The 12,156-nt window shown below is 44.1% G+C and overlaps 1 protein-coding gene across 1 annotated transcript in view; it reads left to right on the top strand.

Annotated features, from left to right (window-relative positions):
• The window catches only part of LOC115461865 (ciliogenesis and planar polarity effector 1-like), a 72,773-nt gene extending 67,522 nt beyond the window's left edge, over positions 1 to 5,251 (top strand). Inside the window, exons 9-12 of the mRNA XM_030191925.1 lie at positions 280 to 1,222; positions 2,241 to 2,404; positions 2,891 to 3,063; positions 5,181 to 5,251. Coding sequence (XP_030047785.1) covers positions 280 to 1,222; positions 2,241 to 2,404; positions 2,891 to 3,063; positions 5,181 to 5,251 — 1,351 coding nt within the window. The remainder of the gene's footprint in view (positions 1 to 279; positions 1,223 to 2,240; positions 2,405 to 2,890; positions 3,064 to 5,180) is intronic.
• Positions 5,252 to 12,156: the final 6,905 nt, after the last annotated feature.

Raw genomic sequence — 12,156 nt, 5'->3', positions numbered from 1 at the left:
ATTCAGGGGGGTAATCAGTGAGAGAAAAACTGAAAACAGTGTCAACCTCATTAAAAAAAAAAATTCATCCTGGCTATGCCACTGAGTTCAATGCAAGAGCTGACCCATTTGTTCCATTCAGCAATACATCTTTGTGTATATAATCCTTGGACTGACACCCAGCATGAATTTAGTTTATTTACATCCCATATTATGTTGCAGTATGTTGACCTTAATTATATTTCAGAACCAAAATTATAGAGTTTTTTAAAGCATGCCATCTTTTTTCATATTTTTCAGTTTTAGGAACACAAAGCAAGTTACAGAACATGTTTTTGAAAACCAGAACACTGCTACATCTAAGAATAATGGTGATTGTATTAAAGTACATAATTCAAGAAAAGATCGTAGTGAACAGAGACAGAAAGAACTAACGATACCAGTTGTGGGTACGTGGGAATTTGAACGGGATGATGATGAGTATGTTTCATTTCTTGAACTTTTTCTGAGTTATGTTCTTGAAAGAGACCTAAGCAATTCCAGTGACACAGGTATTCCTTTTCTGACTAGTTTTACTGAACACCTTCAGGAGTATGAATTAAACTCTGTTCTTTTTGATGTTCACACATCAGTGAGACGCCGGCAAATCAGAACAAGAAGCCAAAGTGTTTTCCGAGCGGGTTGCTTCTATGGTGTTACACAGGACCCCTGCAGAACATTAAAACCAGTCTCCTCATATAATGAATATCAAAAAGGTTTGATTAATTTTACTCATTCATTTTTAAGGTGCAAAGGGTCAGAGACCTCTATACATAAGTATTTTTGTGGATCCAGTACTAAAAGCATGGGAACAAAAGGCTTATTTAGTTTAAAACAGCAGCTAGTAAACCAAACACAAGGCAAAAGCACAGAAAAACCTTCTACATCTAATGAAGGGTGTCCTGTGCCACAAGTTTGTGCTTTAGGTAGCAAATATACATACAAACTAGTTCAGTTGAAAGATGTAATACCTAATGAAGAACTTCCAGTAGAACTGAAGACAAAATTCTGCAGAATTGCAAGATTGGTAGAATGGATGATCCGTTGGTCAAGCAAGAGACTGCTTCCTGGTCCTAACAAGGCAGAGTTGTTGGGGGAACACAGCACAATGATGCGTGTCAAGACGTCAACAGCTGCCATTCTCACTTCTCTGTGGCTATTAGAGCAACGACACTGTACTAGAGAGAAGAACTTCAACTTCAGGGTAAGAAATTCATTTACATTTAAATTTAAGGATGATATTCTGATTTGTTTTAACAGTTTAAAAATGGGATGCTGTGTTGATGGTATATCTTTTCACCTTGTGCTTGTGTTTTTAGAATATAAGAGTAGCACACAGATATTTGTATACAAATGAAAGACATTGAATGACAGCTGTTTGCTTGATCTTCCTTGACATTGGATTCAGGGAATTTTGTTGACACTGCGTTCTGTAAAGATAAGTTGAACACTTATCACACATATGGGAGATGTCATCATCACACACATTCACATGGAAGTTCCATAACATTCTAGGAATTTCTGAGATGCCTATTGGATATGCACTGTTCTTGTGCCCTCACCCTGCACCATGCCTCTTGTCTGTTTTCTTCCATGGGGGAAATATCTCTAAATAGATTTGCTTTGACATACCATGACAGTAATGAATCTAATTTTTAAGCCAGGGTATGTGAATCTGGTCTCAGATTTATTGCTGATGCTCATCATAGTATTTGCATTGTGTTATAAAGAGAGTTCCCTTCTGGAGTTCATAAGGTTCAGTTCTTGGGCCAGTTAATTTTAACATTTTTGTAAGTAATATTGCTGAAAGGCTGTCTGGTACAATTTGCCTCTTGCGGATGATACCAGAATCTGCAATATGGTAGACACCCCTGATGTCGATAAAACGAGGGAGGGACTAGTGAACCTTGAAGAATGGTTCAGAATTTGGCAGCTAAGATTTAATGCTAAAAATGTTGGCTCATGCATTTGGACTGCAAAAACCAAATGGAGAGGTACAATTTAGGGGGTGAAGTACTTTTGTGCATGGAAGAAGAGCGAGACTTGGGTGTGATCGTTTGTGATGATCTTAAAATGGCAAGGATGCTTAGGTGCATAGGGAGGGGAGATCTTAGAGTATTGTATATAATTATGGAGACCGCATCTTCAAAAAGATATTTGGAAGGAAGTATTAGCTTAAATATCTATCTGATGAGTCTTGTACTGAATTTGATTTTATTTAGGTTCCAAACACTGAATATATTGTAGCCCCAGTGTTCCAGCCTGAGACAAGACCAAAGATACAGAGAGAGAGCAGTATGGATACAGGCTATCCTGGTTCGGCAGGAACTCCAGTTGATATTCCACAAGGAGATGGTGATGAAGAACTTTGTGAGCAACTATCAGAGTAAGTTAGAGCTTCCCAAACTGTGGGTCAGGACACCAAATGGGATCAAGGAATCTGCATTTGGTGTCACAGTTGGAGTGAGAGGCTCATAGAACATCTGAAATCACACAATTTCCATAGTTGTGGCTGCAGAAATATTGGTGAGCACTGGAGTAAGCCTTAAATAATGATTGTAAGTTAATCAGATTTGTCTTAACAACCAACAACAATTCTTAAGAATCAGAGGCTTCACATATCAGCCCTTTACCTTGTTTAAATATCATAATTTCTATCCCAGCACGTTTCAGCTTGGGATAATATCCGAGTAAATAAATTCTGTTGAACAGAACTGCTGACTGCTGTGCAGTCATAGGACTTATTTTCCATTTGTCAATATATTTATTGTTTTACAATCATTTCAGCTTTTGAGATGTGTATGAACAATAGCATAGTGGGTGTTTACTAATGAAGGTATTATTTTATCCTTTTATCTGTGGCAATTTACAGAATTTCTTCTGGACTGAAAACACTTGACAGTAGTAGGGTGCCTGAGACTGAATCTGAGCCTGAGCTTCTCCTTCACAGTAATGCTGAAGAAATAACAGACTGTGATAATTATCCAGTAGAAGAAAAGGGAGATACACCACCAGATGTAGTAGATCTCCTATTAGCCTATGAAGGTGTTTTACATTTCTTTCTTCTGGGGCTATGTACAATGTTTTTTTTTTTTATATTGATGATGATGTTTCTTTGGACCTCGTTTTTTTTTTTTACAGTAATGTAAGCAGGTGATACATTTTCTTAAAACATGTATTTAAAAGATACTAGATGATAAGATATGTCTTATAGTATGTGTATGTCACTTTTTATAACTTTTTTTCTTCAGTGTTTAGATGTTTATTTTTTCTGTTGATAAACAAGATTGAGTCAGTCACCCAAGTTCTGAGTATGCGTGACCCTTCCCATGCATTGCAGCAGTCTCCTCTGCCCTTCAGTTTATTTTTCCCACTCAGCCGACAGATACAAGTGTAAAGCTCTTCTGAAACAAATTGCTATTTCTAATTTTCGACAGATTTTCCAAACTTGTCTTTTCATCAAAGTATTTCTTCAACTTTGATTTTTTATTTTATTGTTTTTATGTTTGTTTTGGTTTCACATATCTCCAAAATCAGGGTTTTAGACCCTTCTCGAAATGTGGCAGAAAGATCCAGAATTTTGACACACATTCAAAGTGCCTAATCTTCGTATGAGTGGATTTCAAGCAGAGTAATTGCAGGCTTATGTAACACAGTAACATAGTAGATGATGGCAGAGACTAAACCTGTGCGGTCCATCCAGTCTGCCCAACAAAATAAACTCATATGTGTTACTTTATATGTATACCTGACCTTGATTTGTATCTGCTATTTTCAGGGCACAGACCGTAGAAGTCTGCCCAGCCCTAGTCCCACCTCCCAACCACCGGTGCTGCCACCCAATCTATGCTAAGCTTCTGAGGATCCATTCCTTCTGAACAGGATTCCTTTATGTTTATCCCATGCATTTTTGAATTCTGTTACCGTTTTCATCTCCTCCACCTCCCACGGGAGGGCATTCCAAGTATCCATCACTCTCTCCGTGAAATAATACTTCCTGACATTTTTCTTGAGTCTGTCCCCCATCAACCTCATTTCATGTCCTCTAGTTCTACCACCTTCACGTGTCCGGAAAAGGTTCGTTTGCAGATTAATACCTTTCAAATATTTGAACATCTGTATCATATCACCCCTGTTTCTCCTTTCCTCCGTGGTATACATGTTCAGGTTAGCAAGTCTCTCCTCATACGTATTGTAACGCAAATCCCATACCATTTTTGTAGCTTTTCTTTGCACCACTTCAATTCTTTTTAAATCCTTAGCAAGATATGGCCTCCAAAACTGAACATAATACTCCAGGTGGGGCCTCACCAACGACTTGTACAGGGGCATCAACACCTCCTTTCTTCTGCTGGGCACACCTCTCTCTATACAGCCTAGCAACCTTCTGACTACAGCTACCGCCTTATCACACTGTTTCATCACCTTCAGATCCTCAGATACTATCACCCCAAGTGTTATGACCCGGTAGTAGTGAGCCCCTGTGCCCCGACTGAGCACGGCTGAGAAGAAGTGAAACCGCACTCGGTCAGGCAGCCAAACCACCCCTAGCTTCACCTGGGAAACGACCACCGTTCACCGGAAGTTGAGCTCCCAGCTGCAGGTGGCCACCAGGACTTCTGGAACCGGCGGGGTAGCACAGCCGCTGACCAGGATGGCAGGGAACAGACACAGTCCAGAACCAATACTCCGACAGGCAAAGAATAGTCAAAATCAGTACAGGGTCAAGGCAGGCAGCAAACAAGCGTAATCCGAGGAAACTAGCCAAGATCCGGTACACAGGAAAACAGGAACAGAAGATAGTCGGCAAACAGCACTCTGACAGCAAGTCCTCAGAACAATTGAGGCCGAAGCAATGAAGGCCTGGAGGCAGTGCTTTATGTTTCAATAATTTTTATTCGGGAGAACATATCAACAAATTTAAACAGTGCTTAATTTCTCTTGTTTTGCAAAATAAACCACATATCTTTACTAGCAAGCACCCTGCAAGATCTATACAACTATTTATCTCCCCAGTAACTTTTTACATTTTATCCCCTGCCCTCCCTTTATCTCCCTCATCCCCCTTCCCCCCCTCCCGTTTTCATCACAGTCTCTTACTGCGCAGGCCCATTTTCTAAGTGTTCTTAAGCATTTTCACATGTTCATTATTTGTCCTTTAGCTCGCTTAGTCAGCGTAAGCCAAAACGGAGTCCAACAAGCCCAGAAGATCCGAGCATGGAGGGGTCGTTGAGTTCTCAATCTTGTTCTCTCAGTGCGCAGCAGGTGAATCATCTGCCCTCTCCACTGAGCCACTGTAGGGCCCTCCTTAGACATCCATGTCTTCAGAATTATTCTCTTGGCCACCATCACTGTACGTAGCGTAAATGCTTGGCGGCCCCTAACTGGGGGTCCCGTAAACCGCAGGTGTCCGAAGAGGAGCCTTGCGTCTAGAATCCAATTCGACAGCCAAATAGCCCGTATCTGTCCATTCACGGCTTTCCAAAATTGCTGGATGCTGGGGCAACCCCAAAACATATGTCCCAGTGTTGCTCCCTCCGCTGCGCATTTGGGGCATGCTCCGTCCGGTGATGCCCCCATATGGAACGCCCTCCTAGGCGGTATATACAGTGGGGGAAATAAGTATTTGATCCCTTGCTGATTTTGTAAGTTTGCCCACTGACAAAGACATGAGCAGCCCATAATTGAAGGGTAGGTTATTGGTAACAGTGAGAGATAGCACATCACAAATTAAATCCGGAAAATCACATTGTGGAAAGTATATGAATTTATTTGCATTCTGCAGAGGGAAATAAGTATTTAATCCCTCTGGCAAACAAGACCTAATACTTAGTGGCAAAACCCTTGTTGGCAAGCACAGCGGTCAGACGTCTTCTGTAGTTGATGATGAGGTTTGCACACATGTCAGGAGGAATTTTGGTCCACTCCTCTTTGCAGATCATCTCTAAATCATTAAGAGTTCTGGGCTGTCGCTTGGCAACTCGCAGCTTCAGCTCCCTCCATAAGTTTTCAATGGGATTAAGGTCTGGTGACTGGCTAGGCCACTCCATGACCCTAATGTGCTTCTTCCTGAGCCACTCCTTTGTTGCCTTGGCTGTATGTTTTGGGTCATTGTCGTGCTGGAAGACCCAGCCACGACCCATTTTTAAGGCCCTGGCGGAGGGAAGGAGGTTGTCACTCAGAATTGTACGGTACATGGCCCCATCCATTCTCCCATTGATGCGGTGAAGTAGTCCTGTGCCCTTAGCAGAGAAACACCCCCAAAACATAACATTTCCACCTCCATGCTTGACAGTGGGGGACGGTGTTCTTTGGGTCATAGGCAGCATTTCTCTTCCTCCAAACATGGCGAGTTGAGTTCATGCCAAAGAGCTCAATTTTTGTCTCATCTGACCACAGCACCTTCTCCCAATCACTCTCGGCATCATCCAGGTGTTCACTGGCAAACTTCAGACGGGCCGTCACATGTGCCTTCCGGAGCAGGGGGACCTTGCGGGCACTGCAGGATTGCAATCCGTTATGTCGTAATGTGTTACCAATGGTTTTCGTGGTGACAGTGGTCCCAGCTGCCTTGAGATCATTGACAAGTTCCCCCCTTGTAGTTGTAGGCTGATTTCTAACCTTCCTCATGATCAAGGATACCCCACAAGGTGAGATTTTGCGTGGAGCCCCAGATCTTTGTCGATTGACAGTCATTTTGTACTTCTTCCGTTTTCTTACTATGGCACCAACAGTGGTCTCCTCGCCCAGCGTCTTACTGATGGTTTTGTAGCCCATTCCAGCCTTGTGCAGGTGTATGATCTTGTCCCTGACATCCTTAGACAGCTCCTTGCTCTTGGCCATTTTGTAGAGGTTAGAGTCTGACTGATTCACTGAGTCTGTGGACAGGTGTCTTTCATACAGGTGACCATTGCCGACAGCTGTCTGTCATGCAGGTAACGAGTTGATTTGGAGCATCTACCTGGTCTGTAGGGGCCAGATCTCTTACTGGTTGGTGGGGGATCAAATACTTATTTCCCTCTGCAGAATGCAAATAAATTCATATACTTTCCACAATGTGATTTTCCGGATTTAATTTGTGATGTGCTATCTCTCACTGTTACCAATAACCTACCCTTCAATTATGGGCTGCTCATGTCTTTGTCAGTGGGCAAACTTACAAAATCAGCAAGGGATCAAATACTTATTTCCCCCACTGTATGCTCTCAACACAAATTTAAATTGTAATTCCCAATAAACTGCTTGATCTGTGTTCTTGCGATATCCCAGGAGGTGTTCACGGACCACTGCCGGAGTTATTTTGGTCCCCAGTTCTGTACTCCACAGGTTAGAAAGTCTCTCAAAGTCTGGTTCTTTAGCCATGTCCTTCAAATGTCTGTGGTGGTATGTGAGTGGCACTTTTTGTTGCGCTCCCAATGAAAGCGCCAAACCCAGCTCCTCCTGCACATCCTCCGCCAGAGCCTCCCGGGATAGGCTCAATATGTAGTGCCGTAGCTGGTAATAGTGGAACCAATCCGCTTGGTTCAGTTTAAATCGGTCCCGGAGGCTCTCCCAGGGCACAACTGTTCCGTTTTCGTCTATTGCCTGAAGTATATATTCCAACCCCGCACCTTCCCATCTTTTGAACACCTCATGCAATTGACCCGGTGGAAAATCCGGGTTGCCGCATATTGGGAGGTATGGGGTTGTCCCTGGTGAAAAACGGTGATGTCTGCACAGCCAGCGCCAAGTTTCCTGCGCTGCTGGTAATAACTGCGCCGGGACTAATAGGCTGGTTTCTGCTTTGCTTTTCTTGTGTAATAAGTAGCCAATGTGTTTCTGCTCCGTCTCCTGTAGCTCGAGGTGGGAGGGTGTGAAATATTGTGTGCGCCGCAGCCAGTCATTTAAGTGTCTCATTCCACTTGCTATAGTCATATAGCGCAAGTTCAGGAGCCCTAGGCCCCCATATTCCACTGGTAAGTAAAGCGTGGACAACGCCACTCTAGGTCTTTTCTTTACCCATAGAAATGTTTGCAGTGTCTTGTTAAGTCTCTTTTCATCAGTCTTGGACAGGTATAGTGGCATGGTCTGGAACACATATAGCCACTTCGGTACGATCACCATATTGTACAGCGCTATTCTCCCCATAAGTGACAAAGGGAGTCCCTGCCAGAGTTGTAGGCTTATCCTCGTGTCATTCAATAGCTTTCTCACATTCCATCCATACACCTGTGGGAGTTCCCGTGGTATTGTGACTCCTAGATATTTTATAGTCTCGTCTTCCCATTCTATAGGGAGTTGTAATCTACTTTTTATGTTGTCCCCAGGCACTATTTCTAAAGCTCTAGATTTCTGGATGTTTAGTGTGTATCCTGATAGGGCCCCATATTCCTGGATCAACTTCAAAGCCCTAGGTACTGAGTGTTCTGGTTCTTGGACCACCACCAGCAAATCATCTGCAAACGCGAGGGCCTTAACCGTACCTCCCTCCAGGCCCACCCCCCTTACTCCTTCATCTCCCTTCAAAACTCTAAGCAAGGGTTCCATTGCTAAAACAAATAGGAGGGGCGATATGGGGCAGCCCTGCCTTGTCCCTTGTCGAATGTGGAATTTGCCTCCCCTCACTCCATTCACTAATACAGCTGCCTGGGGAGAGTTATATAAGGCCTCTATAGCATCCCCATACCATCCCCGGATTCCGATGTAATCTAAAAGCCCAAACAAATACCCCCAATCCACCTTATCGAATGCTTTTTCTGCATCCAAGCTTAGGATCAATGCAGACTTCTGTTCCTTCTGGCATTTTGCCATGGCTAATAGTAGACGCCTCACGTTACTGCCTGCCTGTCTGTTCTTAATGAAGCCCACCTGCTCCTCCCCAACAAGTTCTGGCAGCAATGATCCTAATCGTGTAGCCAGCATCCGGGCCAAAATTTTGATATCAACGTTAATCAATGAAATGGGTCGGTATGAGCCTGGGTGTATCTTATCTTTCCCAGGTTTCGGAAGCAACGTGATTAGGGCTTCATTAGCATGTATGGGGAATTGTTTGTCCTCTATGGCTTGTTCTAGATAGCTCCCGAGTGCCTTTATCCCTCCTCTTGGCAGGGATTTATAATATTCTCCCATAAAACCATCTGGTCCTGGGGCAGAGTTAAGAGCCAGGGCTTTTATCGCCTCCTGTAGCTCTTTTCCTGTAAGTGGCTGATTCAGCATGTCTATCTGTGGTTGTTGAAGCTTAGTAAGTCCCACCTTGTCCAAGTAATTGGCCAGGTTGCTCAAGTCCCTTGCAGGCGCTCCCTTGTAAAGCTCCCTAAAATAGTTGTGAAAGATCTGCTCTATATCTCCGCTTTTTGTCTTTATCACCCCCTGGGCATCCCGCAGTGTTGTGATCACCCGGTCAGGGCCTTCTGATTTTATCAGCCTCGCTAATAGTGTGCCTGATTTATTGCCAAATCTTTGCATCCTGCACTTGAAGTACACCAAAGACCTCACTGTCTGCCCATGAATTAATGAGTTCAGGACCACTTGGGCTGCCAAGTATTGTTCTTTATTTGTTACTGTTGGGGAGTTTATATATTTCCGCTTAGATTTCTGGAGTTGAAGCTCTAAGTTTAAAATCGCCTTAGCCTGTCTTTTTTTCCTCATTTGCACATAAGCTATTATATCTCCCCGTATCACCGCTTTGGAGGCCATCCAGTAAAGACTAGGATTTTCCGCGTGTTGGCTATTAAACCTCTCATATGTTTCCCATTTATCATTTAGATATCTTGTAAATTCCCTGTCTTCATATAGATAACTCGGGTACCTCCAACCCCCTGCTCGCTGATAGTGCTCTGGGGCCTCCAGTTCTACCCACACAATCGCGTGATCTGATATCTCTGTAGGACCTATGCCTGCTCCGTTCACCCAGTGGAATGCCTGCCTATCTATGAGAATATAGTCTATTCTGGAGCTTGTACCGTGAGCCCTAGATAAGTGTGTATAATCTTTGGTTTCTGGGTGTAGGGCCCTCCAGGTGTCCACTAAATTTAAGGTACGCATGAATGTGGGTAGAGCTTTTTGTTTGCTACCTCCCTGTGGGGCCTCCCTGGGGTTTGTAGTATCAGCCATGGGATCTGCCACTAAATTGAAGTCTCCACACACCAATAACTGCAATGAATCATGGGAGGTGCAATGCTTTACTATGGATTGAAAAAAGGATGGCGTATATTCATTCGGGCCATACAACGAGATCACCAAAAATTCTCTATGTTGAAGCCAAAGGTGTATTATCACATATCTCCCTAGGGGGTCTGCTTTCAGTAATTCAGCTTTAGCTGCTAGTCCTTTACGTATTAAGATTGCTACGCCCCGCTTTCTTCCCTCTGCTGAGGCTGAGAACACCTGCCCCACCCACTGTCTCTGCAACTTCCGGTGTTCAACCTCCGTTAATCTAGTCTCTTGGAGGCATGCCACATCCGCTTTGTGTCTTTTTAGGGCCTGTAATATTTTTGTCCTCTTAATGGGCGTTGCTATACCCCCTACATTCCAGGATACCACTCGAGTTGTTTTTGTCATCTACGTTTATTATGGTTGGTGTGACTTAGCTCGGCTTTGAAAATGTTAATTGGGTTTTGGGTGCCCAGCCTCACCCTCCCCCGAATCTGAATTTGCTCTACTCTTGTGCTTTTGCAACTTACATCCAAATATAAAGGGCCTGCGAAGCCATGGTTATGATATTTCTTACTCCCTATCTCCCTTCCCTCCCTTTTATCCCCCATCCTCCTTCTTATTCTTATTTCCCCTTGTCCCTCCCTTTACCTTAAACCCCCCTCTTCCTCCTCCCTTCTTTTGAAATCCCTAAGGTGTCCCACTGTTATAGTAGGCTAAGGTCGTGTGAGTGTAGGCTCCCCCTCTCATAACCTAACCCATCTTCCTTACATATCATAACCCTCTGCTGAATCCCTTCTATTCTACTCTTGTGCTCTTGCCCCCCTTCTTGTGTTCTTCCCAGATGAACCCCAAATATAGCATTCACACTTTTCTCACATTCCTCCTTCTCCTTCCCGTTATCCCCTTGAACTGAATTGTGGTTTCAAAAACATACATGTTCCTTTGATTAAGTTAGTTCTGTGCCATATTACCAGTCTTCGCCTCCATTCCAGGAGGCTAAATTTTCCATCAAGACTTGTGGCTTCGATTTGAGATGTCCATATTCTTCAAGTGTCCTTTTCCCCATCTGAGGGGTTTACTGACTCTAATAGCTCTTGCGCTTCTTCTGGAGCCTGGAAAGTCTGCCATCCTCCCTCCTTTAGGACTTTTAGCTGGGCCGGATATAAGAGCATAAATCTTTGCTTTTTCTTGGCCAGATGATGGCAAATTGGGCCAAAAGCTCTCCTGCGTTCTTGCAATGCAGCTGAGTAGTCTTGGAATATTTTAACTCCTGCGCCATCATAGGCCAAGGTGTCCCACTTTGCCCTCGCGCCTCTCAGAATTTCCTCTTTATGGAGGTAATTATGGACTTTTATTATTACTGCTCTGGGCCTATTTCCAGCTGCCACTCGTCTTCCCAGTCTATGTGCCCTTTCCAAACATAGGGGGCCAAAGCTATCCGACAGTGCAAACTCTGTTTTTAGCCAGCTCTCCAACTGTGATTGAAGTAAGCGATCTGGTACAGTCTCTGGGATACCAATTAGACGCAGATTCGATCTCCGGGCACGGTTCTCCATCTCATCAAGGTGCTGCGCTTGCGTTTTCACTATTCGCTGTAGTTCCTTTATCACCTTGTTCTTATTTGTTTCCGAGTCCTCCAGCTCGGATACCCGGACCTCCAACTCCCCCGTTCGTCTCGTGGTATCTCCCAGCGAGGATTCCACTGCTGCCAGCTGCTCTAGTACTTTATTTAGCTGAGGCGCGAGTGCGGTCTTAACTGCCTCCACCAGCTGCTGTAGCTGTTTCGGGTGGAATTCTGGAGTCAAACCGGCTGCTGGGCCGGGCGCCATCTTGTTTTCCTCGAGTCCACGTTTTTTCTCTGCACTCTTTTGCGCGAGTCTGCTCGGCGTCGCCCTCATTTCTCGCGTCACAAATGGGTCCATTATTTCCTTCTACTCTCCCCTCTTCAGCAGGTTGTTTCCAACGAGTTTTTATAGCCGTTTTTATCGCTCAGAGAGGGGGTAG

This window comes from Microcaecilia unicolor, chromosome 2 (assembly GCF_901765095.1).
Source record: "Microcaecilia unicolor chromosome 2, aMicUni1.1, whole genome shotgun sequence".
NCBI lineage: Eukaryota > Metazoa > Chordata > Amphibia > Gymnophiona > Siphonopidae > Microcaecilia > Microcaecilia unicolor.
This window is presented reverse-complemented; position numbering and strand designations above follow the sequence as displayed.